We start from the raw sequence: 13,201 nt of genomic DNA, 5'->3' as shown, positions 1-13,201 counted from the left end.
AAACCTGGAACCTGACTGGCTGTTGCAGTAACTGTGGCAAAATATGCTAGCATAGTCTGGGCAATGTCTCACAGATTGGTTTGGAGAGTGCAGTTCCCCACTACAGCAGCCATGGGGCACCTGCCTCCTCTCTTCTGGTGGTTTCCCACACAAAAGAACTTTCGGTGGTACGATTAATGGTGTTCAGGAACTGTTGCCTTGAGTTGTTCTTGCTCTCTTGAATAATTCGGTAACACTCTTCCCTCACCACTCAAAAGGCTGCAAGATTCTCTGCAATTGGCAGACACTTGAACCTACATAGAGCCGCACACCTGGTCCTGATTGCAGAGCAGCATTTGGCACTCCACCAAGGGATAGGTTACCTTTTCTGTTGTCCTGTGGACTGTGGAATGGCTGCTCCAGCGATATGGTAGATCATTTTGGTAATACTATCCACCCAAGCCTCGACATTCGCACTATGCTTGAACTGGGCCAACTAGCTATAAAGTGTCCAGTAAGCTCTACCGAACATCCATCGCAGCGCAGCGGTTTCCTTACACGTTCCACCCCATTTGGCAGGTAAATCCAGATCAGGAAATTATCACTTCTGGGCAAGTCATCGACCACTTGCCATTGAACAGCATGAGCAAGAGCTGGGAAGTAAAACGAGAGCTCAACGGCAAAGAACGACCCATCTGCTGTGCAGAAGATAGTGCTCTGTTCCGCATTTAGCAAGTATGCACATGATGACACGAGAGGTCTCTCAATTGCTCAACACCTGGGGCAGGTAGGTGCAGAGCCCAAAAGCACATTGTATGCATTAACATCATCACAGAGGATGAAGGGGCGGAGGAATTATATAATTAGGTCAGTTAGGGCCTCTTCATCAAGTGCATCATGTGGGGGCAAGTAAAGGGAACATATTGTCAACCGATGACACACATGCTTGTAAAGTCATTGTAAGTGAGAAAGGCAAGGAGTGGTACTTGGTACTAACGAAAGGACCTATGCCTCCTCTAGCGCTCTCTCCACTCAGGTTTTCCTTTTTGTGGAGTACATAGCCTCATAGCTCAGGAGTGTATGACTGATGGAAATCTGTCTCCTGGAGACACAGGCAAAGTGATCTACACTGAAATAAGAGACGCAGTTCCTCCACATGCATCCTGAACCCCTGCAAGTTCCACTGTAGGATGGCAGCCATTTCATTGATATGGTTCTAATCTATCCCTATCTTTGCACCACAGAGGTGAAGCACTTGCAGAGCGATGAGGGAGTGGAGGGGCTGCCTGGATCCAAAGCATCTAACTCCATGATGTCCTCCTCATCAGTCAGATGTGAAAGAATTTACAAAGGACTTATCAGCATGACATTGCACCCACTCTGACCTGGATGCATAAATTGATTCAGTTGAAGAGATGACATAAGCCAGTGTACCCTCTCCTGAGGCAAGCTGGCCCAAAACTGTTGTAGCTGCTGCCTGATATCCTGGATAATGGCACAAGGATGCAGCTGACATTCAAGCTGGTAACACATGTTCTATGACAAACAGATCTGGGTGATCTTGTTGGGCACCACAGTACCTCGAAATCACATAGACAGTTCACAAAGATACGTGCTATGTGGGGACAAAAATTGTGCTGTTAAAAAAATAGCATCACGATACTGTCAGCTGGGAAATAATACATAAAGATGCAGGATGTTTGTGACATTCCATTGTGCCATCAGAGCTCCTTGCATCACTGCCAGATGTGACCTGAAGTCATACTGCGTGGGGCTCCCACACCATGTCGCCAGGAGTAACACTGCAGTGCCTTTCCGAAACATTGGAAGAATGGGACCTCTCGCCAGGTCACCACCATACTCGCGGCACATGTGGGGAAGGGCAGAGCTGCAATTCATTGGTGAATGCAGTGGAATGCAATGCCATCCATCAGCAGTCCATGCTTCCTGTCACAGAACCACTCCAAATACAGCTGTTTGTTTTGTTGTGTTACTGGAAGGTAATTCTCTAATCTGGCTGCAGCTATTCCTTGACCAATGGAGTGGGATGACACAGAAGTTGCAGGGAGTCTACTTGTTCTGAGATGGCAGGTGCAGATGCGAAGGGATTACGAAGTACGTGGTGAACAAGTTGGTGATCCTCTCTTGGCAGTAAGACATAGTCAACTGGAACCTTCGTGACAAATATGCTTCCCCTCAAGTTCCCATGCTGTATAACAGTGGGCCACTGGCAGATCTGAATGCCCCAAAAACCTGGATACTGCACAATTTGACCAGACGGCCAAACGGAGACAGACAATGAGGTCCTTTTCAAATTCTGTCAGGTGCTGTGTCACACAAGTATGTGGCAGCTCCATGTCCTTCACAGTGATCATTGAACATCTGATGCCCTGTATATACCCTATCTGGCCAAGTAGCAACACTAGATGCAAACAGCATTATTGCACTGTGGTGGCCATTTTACCTGTCACAGAGAACTGCAACTCTTTTAATTTACATACGTGTCAATGGTGTGTATGTGTGTGAAGTTACTCTGACATTTGACCACATCTTTTGCATGCTTCACTTTTTTGTGGTGCAGAAATATTTTATTCTAAGCCACATCTTCCATAAATTCTCTGTTTATTTAGATTTAAGGCCTGAAGACTCCTATTAGCTTCATGTCAAGGAGCAATGTCCACTGCAAATAGGCCTGATTGCTAATAACACAGATGTATGTCCTTATTTGATAAATATCAGTGTGGTCAAATAAATATTAAGCTAGCAATAGGAGATAACCAACAGACACATAACTTAACACTGTTCAACACACAACACGAAATGAGCTAAACTTCATTACCTGTCATTAAAATTAACTTATCAACTCTTGTTCTCAATTCCCAGTCATTATCATTTCTTGATAAATAAGGCCTAACATGTCAACAGTTGGCAGTACTCATGGACATGTTGTAACTCTCACAGCATTGACAATCCCATGATCAGAAACGTACTCTGAATGTATCCGCCATGTTATCAGTTCTATTGTGCCCAGGTAAGGGCCTTCAGTTTTTAAGAACTTCCTTTTATAAAGTGGTCATGTTTTGATGCTTCTCAGAGTGGTTTCATAATGCTGTGTTGTGATACACTTCCAGCTGCATATCTGCTGTTAACATACAACAATGTCTTGCACCTGTGTTAATAATGCCACTTACTTTGCCTCAGTCTGTAAAAACGGAACCCTTATAAAGACTGATTTGCTGTCTGTATGTCTGTCCAACTGTTGAGAACCTTTTCACTCAGGAACAGGTGGATGTATAAATTTCAAATGTATATCACATATTAAGGTCTATGGTCACTTGACAGTGCAAAAATTTTAAGCTTCTAAGACAATGCACTCAAAAGATTAGATAAGATTAGATTAGATTAATACTTGTTCCATAGATCATGAATACGACACTTCGTGGAACGTGTCCGGTTATCAAAAGATGTCTGTACAAGATATTACATTACACAAAATATTGCATGACACTAATGTTTAAGCTAGTTTTGTTTTTTTTTCCTTCTCCTCCCTTAATTTATATCTAAAAATTCAGCCAGTGAGTAGAAGGAGTTGTCATCTAGAAATTCTTTTAATTTATTTTTAAATGTTGGTTGACTATCTGTCAGGCTTTTGATGCTGTTTGGTAGGTGACCAAAGACTTTTGTGGCAGCATAATTTACCCCTTTCTGTGCCAAAGTCAGATTTAACCCTGCATAGTGAAGATCATCCTTTCTCCTGGTGTTATAGCTATGCACACTGCTATTACTTTTGAACTGGGTAGGATTATTAACAACACATTTCGTAAGTGAATATATATACTGTGAGGTTACTGTGCGGATCCCTAGATCCTTAAATAGATGTCTGCAGGATGACCGTGGGTGGGCTCCAGCAATTATTCTGATTACATGTTGTTGAGCAATGAATACTTTTCTACTCAACAATGAATTACCCCAGAATATGATGCCATACGAAAGCAGTGAATGAAAGTAGGAATAGTAAGCTTTTTTACTGAGATTCTTGTCACCAAAATTTGCAATAACCCTAATAGCATACGTAGCTGAACTCAGATGTTTCAGCAGACCATCAATGTGTTGCTTCCAGTTTAACCTCTCATCAATGGCCACACCTAAAAATTTTGAAAATTCTACCTTAGCTACAGACTTCTGTTCAAAGTCTATATTTATTACTGGAGTTGTACCATTTACTGTACGGAACTGTATATACTGTGTTTTATCAAAATTTAAAGAGAGTCCGTTTGCTGAGAACCACTGAATAATTTTGCGGAAAACATCATTTACAATTACATCACTTAGTTCTTGGTTTTTGGATGTTATTACTATACTTGTATCATCAGCAAAAAGAACTAACTTTGCATCTTCATCAATATGGAATGGTAAGTCGTTAATGTATATCAAGAACAGTAAAGGACCTAAGACCAAACCCTATGGGACCCCGTACTTGATAGCCCCCCCAGTTTGAGGAATCAGCTGTTGTTTTAACATTACATGAACCACTTATTTCACTTTCTGCATACTTCCAGTTAAGTATGAATTAAACCATTTGTGCACTGCCCCCCTCAAACCATAATGATTTAGCTTATCTAAAAGAATTCCATGATTTACACAATCAAAGGCCTTTGAGAGATCACAAATGGGTGATGTCCAGTTATTCAGAGCATTTAATATTTGATCAGTGAAAGCGTATATAGCATTTTCTGTTGAAAAGCCTTTCTGAAAACCAAACTGACATTTTGTTAGTACTTTAATTTTACAAATATGGGAGGCTACTCTTGAATACATTACTTTCTCAAAAATTTTTAATAGAGCTGTCAGAAGAGAGATTGGGCAATAGTTGTTGACATCCGACGTATCCCCCTTTTTATGCAATGGTTTTACAATGGCATATTTCAGTCTATCGGGAAAACACCCTGCTCCATAGAGCTATTACATACGTGGCTGAGAATCCTACTTATCTGTGGGGAACAAGCTTTAAATATCTTGCTGGAAATGCCATCAATTCCGTAAGAGCTTTTACTTTTCAGTGAGTTTATTATCTTACTGATTTCAGAGGGAGTGGTTGGTGGAAAAGTCTTCCTGTGCTCTTGGTTGCCCTGTTTCCCTTTCAATAATATTCCAAATTGCTTTAATTTTATTATCAGAGTTACTGATTTGTGTCACACATTTTGATACTCATAAACTCACTCATCAAAACCTACAGGGTATTTCCCATTGGCCTAGAACCATGAAATTTGGCAAAAAGGAAGGTTTCGTAGTACAGCCTAAGCAAATCTCTGAAAACTGTTAATCTATAATGATATCACACAGAAAAAATATTTTTTTGTCATTTCTTATCTGACTAACTGTTTGCCAATCTGTTAAGACCCCTTTTTCTCATGAAAGGGTAGATGTATCAAATTAATATCAATGTCACATACTAAGGTCTGTTACCCCTTGGTGTTGTAATAAATGTAAGTTTCTAAGTCAAAGCAACCAAAAGATGCAGCCATTTATATTACGAGGTGCATTCAAGTTCTAAGGCCTCCGATTTATGCCCTCTGGACTGGAAAAAGATAGAAACATGTGCATTGTTTTAAAATGAGGCCACGTTCATTGTCAATACGTCCCAGAGATGGCTGCACCGTATGGCAGATGGAATTTTACTGCCAGCAGCGAGAATGAGAACTGTTTTAAATACTTAAACAACCTCGGGCTCGCACAAGCTGGTCTGTCGGCATGATCGAGAAAGTGGAGAGAATTGTTTTGGGGGATCGCCGAATGACTGTTGAACAGATTGCCTCCAGAGTTGGCATTTCTATGGGTTCTGTGTACACAATCCTGCATGACGACCTGAAAATGCGAAAAGTGTCATCCAAGTGGGTGCCACGAATGCTGACGGACGACCACATGGCTGCACGTGTGGCATGTTGCCAGGCAATGTTGACGGGAAACGACAGCATGAATGGGACTTTCTTTTCGTCGGTTGTGACAATGGATGAGACATGGATGCCATTTTTCAATCCAGAAACAAAGCGCCAGTCAGCTCAATGGAAGCACACAGATTCACCACCACCAAAAAAAATTCGGGTAACTGCCAGTGCTGAAAAAATGATGATGTCCATGTTCTGGGACAGCGAGGGTGTAATCCTTACCCATTGCATTCCAAAGGGCGCTACGGTAACAGGTGCATCCTACAAAAATGTTTTGAAGAACAAATTCCTTCCTGCACTGCAACAAAAACGTCTGGGAAGGGCTGCGCGTGTGCTGTTTCACCAAGACAATGCACCCGCACATCGAGCTAATGTTAGTTAACAGTTTCTTCGTGATAATAACTTTGAAGTGATTCCTCATGCTCCCTACTCACCTGACCTGGCTCCTAGTGACTTTTGGCTTTTTCCAACAATGAAAGACACTCTCCGTGGCCGCACATTCACCAGCCGTGCTGCTATTGCCTCAGCGATTTCCCAATGGTCAAAACAGACTCCTAAAGAAGTCTTCGCCGCTGCCATGGAATCATGGCGTCAGTGTTGTGAAAAATGTGTATGTCTGCAAGGCGATTACGTCGAGAAGTAACGCCAGTTTCATCGATTTCGGGTGAGTAGTTAAATAGAAAAAAAAATCAGAGGCCTTAGAACTTGAATGCACCTCGTACATATTTAATACTCTCAGATTCAGTCGTCAAAAGTTGTAGGTTGACCTAGCATAAAGGTTTCACAGTACAAGTAAAGGAAAAAACCCAAATTTGTTAATTTGTAATTATATCACACAAAAATATTTCTTTTATCATTTGTTACCTGACGCCAAACTTGAAATTAAAGCAATCAGTAGTTCTGCATTCCAGCTGACTGGGTCGCAATGGTAAGCATCGAACATCAGGCAAATAATGAGTTTATTGCTCACACAATACATTTTGTAATTTATCAATCGCCAGATATTCAGGAGCAATTACTGCACATAGATATGGCATTTCCAGTTGTATGTGAAACAAACATTTGCAGAGTAGTCTTGAGTTTTACCATCACAAACCTGTCAGCCAGGAAGCAGAACTACTGATTATAATGGTGGTGACCTGGTTCCTGCATGATTTTATGTCACATTTACATTATTGAAATTAAAGCATTCTTGAAAACCTTGGAATCCCTGGATCCGAAATCTTGCCAGTGCCAACGCTGCTTATAGTCAAAAATGGTCAAGATTCTAGGTTCCAGAATGGATGAACTGTCTACATACATAACTTAATTCGTATGAAACCTTCAGTGCACGAGTCCTATTCACACCTGGCCAATTTCTTTTGTTTGGCCTCATGTCAGTATGATTTTGCACATCATTTTAGAACATTTGAATTCAATCCATCGAATATCTGTTTAAACACAGAAATGGGAAAGGATGGCTGCCATTCCTTCCTTGTATTTCCTAGAGCCCACATCATCTCAGATCCCAAAAGTTTGTTGGATCAGATAACCCACCTCAAAGTCATCTTTCGCCAGCAAGGCTATAGCAAAAGACAGATCAGACATACATTGGGTGTGAGATGAAAATAATGAGGTGGTACCTACGTCTATAGCCTTTTTGTCAGGTAGTATTTCCAACAGGATTTGTTGTCTTCTGCAGAAACACAGTGTGCGGCATGTTTTCTGACCACCACCTATGTTTAGGGCCCTTTTAGGGTCTGTAAGGGGCTATCTTTGTGTATGTAAGGCAGGTGTCTGCTGTACACCATGCAGAGTTTACATTTTACACATTGATCAAACAGTCAAAACATTGGATGATCTCTGTATAGAGCATAGGTGTCAGGCGTGCTTACAACATATGAGCATATCAGCTATTGTAAACACTAGCCTGGTACCAGTCATCCTATGGAGTACAACACAGATTCTGGCATGTACTTCCAGGTATTGAGACAATGTTATTATGGAACCAGTTTAGACTAAATTAGCACTTCACTTCAGAAATAGAGGCATACATTTTTGCTTAAACTTTGCTTTGAATCCTATGCTCTTCCTGGCCAAACAACAGAGGGACAGAGTTATTGCTGCTGCCTCATCCACTAGTAATTAATATTCACTACTGATAACTTCTGACATTGGCCAGCTTTCATTCTGTGGTGGTGCTAATTGTTGACTCTGTGTGTGAACTGGCAGGGGGGGGGGGGGGGGGGGGGGGCAGTGATGTATGCCATACTATGGCTCTTGGTAAGTGTAACCCTGCCTGCTGGAAGTTTAGAGTTCCTGTCACAGCGTTCTCTCACTGTATTTGCACTTGAAAATGATGGGTGTTCACTTGTTGAAACACTGGTGGTTGTTGAAGGTGTCACGCACCTACATTCCTGTAAGCTGCGTGAATAGACCCCCCCTTTTTTTTATTAATTTCATTGTCTATTTGTAAGACAGTGGTCTCTAAGGTGTACAACTTTGCTTCCGTCGTTTTTTTCACAACATTTGAGGCTTTAATGAAAAAAACTGGTTACACATTTATCGTTCAAAGTATTTTCCACCACTGGCCACAACTTTCTCCCATCTTTTGGACGGTGTACGAATCCCGCGTCAAAAAAATTGTTCATCTTTTGAAACGATTCATGAATCGATCCAATTTGTGACTTCTTCGTGGGATTGGAAGTGTTGGTCAGCCAGGCCATGCGCCATTGAACTAAACAGGTGATAATCAGAGGGAGCAAGGTCTGGAGAAAACGGCAGGTGGGGTAGGACTTCCCATTTTAATGTTTCCAATTACGTTTTGGCCTCTTTTGCGACATGGGGTCGAGCATTGTTGTGCCTGCTAAAATCACTTTATCATGCCTCTCGCTGTACTGCGGGCGTTTGTCTTTTAATGCTCTGCTCAAAGGCATTAATTGCATTAGTTACTGAGCACCTATGATTGTTTCACTTGTTTTTAACACCTCATAGTACACGACATTGAGCTCGTTCCACCAAATGTAGAGCATGATCTTGGAGCCATGAATATCCGGTTTGGCCGTTGACGTGGAAGCATGGCTGGGAAATCCACATGGCTTTTTGCGTTTAGGGTTATCATAATGAACCCATTTTTTATCCCTGGTTACAATGTGATGCAGAAATCCCTTCTGTTTTTGCCTGTGAAGCAACTGTTCGCAAACACTGTTCAACGTCTCTTGGTTTGAGCTCACACAGGACCTAAGTTCCTCCTTTCTGAATCATGCCCATAGCCTTGAGATGTTTTGAAATGGCTTGCTGTGTGTGTCACTCCCACTAATCGTGCCAATTCTTCTAGAGTTTGGCGTGAGTCTTCACTCAGCAATGTCTCCAATTCTGCATCTTCGAAAACTCTCTCTCTTCCACCACTAAGCTGGTCTAAAACATTAAAATCCCTGTTCTTGAAGCACTGAAACCACTCATTACATGCTCTTTCACTAATAGCATCCTTACCAATACATACTTGAGAGCATTCAATGAGATTCAGCTTTTGTTTTCTTCACACAAACAAAACAGTAACACCTCCCGTAAATGACAAGAATTAGGCTCATAAACTGCCATTTTACAATCAAGAACAGCTTTATGATGCATACACAAATTTACTAATGTTTGAATGAGGTTATGTTGACTGAGATCAAAGCTAACTGCTTGATGTCTGGGATCTGTTTCTTTTGACTGCTACTTACCGCTGTCACGACTTATCAGCAAACAGTGGAAGCAAAGTTGTACACCTTGTAATTAGACAGTAAAGAAAATACATTAAAATCTGTTTACCTGAAACAAGAGAGCAGATTTACCACAACCATTCTCGGGCAATTCCGTGGGACCATTTGCTGATATCTGAGAAGCAACACAACAAAATTAAACTATTAAAACTTGTCCAATAGCTCTACAGAATCTTTACACATGAAACCACAAACAGTATTTGTGGAGGAGTGCAGTAAATCTGCAAACAATTTGTGTTTATACATTTTTATTAAAATATCCTTAAAATATGTTCAGTGCAAAAATCTATAAAGGAAATTACCTTCCACCCTGTCACTATATCATATACTATGACACAGCCAAGAGAGTGTGCCATTACAGAAACCTTGCCACCATTCTTTTCAAAGTATGGATTTCTTTGTGAAAACATGGAGTAAAGGCGGTTAAGTTCCTGTGTTAGACCCTGCTGAACCTGTGAAAACAAAATTATACGACACTATTACGTATGTTCTGCATCATTTAAATTATTTAAAATAATTGTTTGATACCCACCTCATTTCCATAAAGTGGGCTAGTGTAATACATGATGTCCATCGCACTCGAGTTCAGCATCTGTCGTAAACCTACCAGTTTGTGTGGTGTGATTGAATCCACAATGTCTGGAAATTGACAAATTTTCAGTGAAACGAGAGGCATCTAAAAATATTTGAAATACTTTACTGAGAGAGGAATACTTTTAGCTCTACTGTGATGAAAACAGATGATGATAATTTCATCCAAACATCTGCTACAGGAGTCAGACTCTCATCATCAATATGTTGTATCTATGAAAGCTAAGAAGTTATGCTTGATACCACGGTAAAGGGTTTTTAAAGTTACCTGAAAACATAATGTCGAGATAGGATAGATATTTTTGCATTTTTTATTGTAAAATATTGGAGTATACTAAAACCACTATGGTGACTTCATAAATGACCAACTAGCAAAGTTGAAGAGTTGAGAGAAATACAAAACGTTGCTGCATGCACCAATAGGAGGTGCTTTTGTTTATTGTGTTCAGCACACTGAGACACTGTAGATTTTATTAAACTAACATCCCACATTAAAACAATTATCACATAGTTTTCCACTTAGGACTACAACCGTTTTGCTCTCTCATCACCCTTTCTCTTTTTGTCCCATTGAACATCTCGTCTGACATTTCACAGCCTGCTCATTCTTATCCTGTTTGTCTTTTTTAATTCCTCTTGGAAATTTTGATCAGTTTTGTCAAAAATCAGTGATTATTCCCTCACAATTTCTTTTAATACAAAGGTTTTCACCTTTGTGTCCACAAGGTATCACTTTCCATCCATGTAAAAGTATTTAACTTATGCTCTTTCTACGTGACAGTGTAATGTTGCATTATACCCATGACTACTGAAATGTTCCTATTTAAATCAATTTGATGTATTGGGTTTTTGCTCTCTAATTTGATGTTGATTTTATACCGAGAATCACCCTGACTGAGCTAGAAAATTAAAATCACGACAGGCCTTCACAGTTATAACTATCAGCAGCATTCTTGCAAGGTCCACACCCCATCGAAGTTCATCCTCATAGTTTGCTTAATTAATGGTCACAGGAGACAGTATAGAGCAAATAAATGGCTAGCCATAGCCTGGAGATTGTTTCTGTAATTACTGTCACTTTGATGAATGTTTTACTCTACAGTGGACTGTGCACTGTTATGAAACCCCTCGACACATTGAAAAATGGTTGCCAGACCAAAAGATAGATACAGATCCTTGTCTTGTGCACTTACATCTACGTCTATCTCCACAAGTTACTTCATGGAATGTGTTACATGGTATCACTACAATTTTCCAACTTCTCTGTTTATTTCATGAATAGTAGATGAGAAGAATGACTGTCAATAAATTTCTGTATCAGTTCTAATTTCTCAATTTTTTTCGTTGGGATCATTTTGCAAGATATATGTGAGAGAAAGTAATATGTTGCTAAACTCTTTTTTTTTTAATGCAAACTCTTGGAATTTCAACAATAATTTACTCTGTGATACATCTCTCTTTTGCAGTGCCTGCCACTGCAGTTTGTGGAGCATCTCCATGACACTCTCACACAATGGCACTTTCTACTCTTTGTTGGATCTTCTCTAGTTCTTCTGTTCTTCTTTTAATCCTGCATGGTAAGGGTCCCAGACTGATGAACACTGCTCAATAATTGGTCAAACATGTCTTCTGTAAGCCACCTCTTTCGTGGATAATTACTTTCCCTTAAGATTCTTCCAATAATCTCAGCCTGAGACCTCCTTCTCCTCCAGTTTATTTTATGCAGACATTCCACTTTAGGGCACTTTGGATGGTTAGCCCTGTGTATTTTATGGATGTTACTGTTTCCAGCGATTTTTGATCAATAGCATAATCAAACAGTAATGGATGCCTTCACCTATTTATTCATGAATATTAAATTTATTTACATTTAGGGTCACCTGCCAGTCTCTGAATTGATCACTTATCCTCCTTAGTTCATTCTGCTTTTTTCTATGTTCTTCTGGCATTGCAACCTTCCTATAACCAACATTATATAGAGTACATTCAGGACAGAACTCCAAGACGTGTACAAGAAACATTTTTCTGTGTGCTGTATTTGACTGCATTTATAATATGATTTTAATGGGAAATATTTCAATGCAGTTCTCACCTTCTAAATAACTCACCAAGAACAATACTTCCCAACTCAATCTTTTAATTCTGTGACAATGATCTTATGAATGGAGTTATGTGGTTATGGCTTGCAACCCACTGTCAGTTTTGTCAGCACACATTTTTAACCTATCGCAGAATCTCAAACACTGAATACTTTGTCACAGAATAAAAGATTCAGTCTAGATGCACTGGTGATGTTTTATTGTACACTTGGATGACTGGTGGTGCTTTTGAAAATGATACTGATACCGACCAACAATGAAGTGTAAATTAATTTTCACTACAGTACAGCCCTGTAGGAAAAAGATATTTCATTCAACAGGCTCCTATAGAATAATGCAAGAAATTGTGAGGCCCATATACGTTTCAAAGAAAATTACAATCATACCCTACTAGACACATTTCGAAATTATTTGATTATGTAAATTCAAGAATGAAAGAACCATTTTATCTGCATGACAAATAACATTACTTATTATAAACAGGCCGTAACATTATTGTATGCAAAGTTTGTTCAGCATCTGGTTGGTTGGTTGGTTGGTTGGTTGGTTTAGAGGTAGGAGAAGGGACCAAACTATGAGGTCATCAGTCTCTTGGTCCTAATAAAACAATGCCACAAGTATGAGAATAAAACAGACGAAACATATAACACAAAACGGAAAGAAAGGAAAAGCCACAAGAACAAAGGGAAGGCAACGAACACTAAAAGGAACAAAAGACGACAAGAAAACAACAGATATATGCTAGAAACAGAAGAAAGCAGATTACAGTGGCACCAACCACAAGAATAAAAAGGGAAAGCAGGCAACTCTGCAACACATTGAAACCTCCACCCTAAAAGCACTA

At 40.0% G+C, this 13,201-nt stretch overlaps 1 protein-coding gene across 1 annotated transcript in view; it reads right to left on the bottom strand.

The window, feature by feature from the left end:
• LOC126284261 (phospholipase DDHD1-like) overlaps window positions 1-13,201 on the bottom strand; it is a 180,080-nt gene that overhangs the window by 48,897 nt on the left and 117,982 nt on the right. Inside the window, exons 6-8 of the mRNA XM_049983068.1 lie at window positions 10,200-10,306; window positions 9,970-10,119; window positions 9,717-9,782 (exon numbers count right to left, since the gene is read on the bottom strand). Of these exons, the coding sequence (XP_049839025.1) occupies window positions 9,717-9,782; window positions 9,970-10,119; window positions 10,200-10,306 (323 nt within the window). The remainder of the gene's footprint in view (window positions 1-9,716; window positions 9,783-9,969; window positions 10,120-10,199; window positions 10,307-13,201) is intronic.

This window comes from Schistocerca gregaria, chromosome 8 (genome assembly GCF_023897955.1).
Source record: "Schistocerca gregaria isolate iqSchGreg1 chromosome 8, iqSchGreg1.2, whole genome shotgun sequence".
Classification (NCBI taxonomy): domain Eukaryota; kingdom Metazoa; phylum Arthropoda; class Insecta; order Orthoptera; family Acrididae; genus Schistocerca; species Schistocerca gregaria.
The sequence above is the reverse complement of the archived record's forward strand: the minus strand, read 5'-3'. Positions and strand labels throughout refer to the sequence as shown.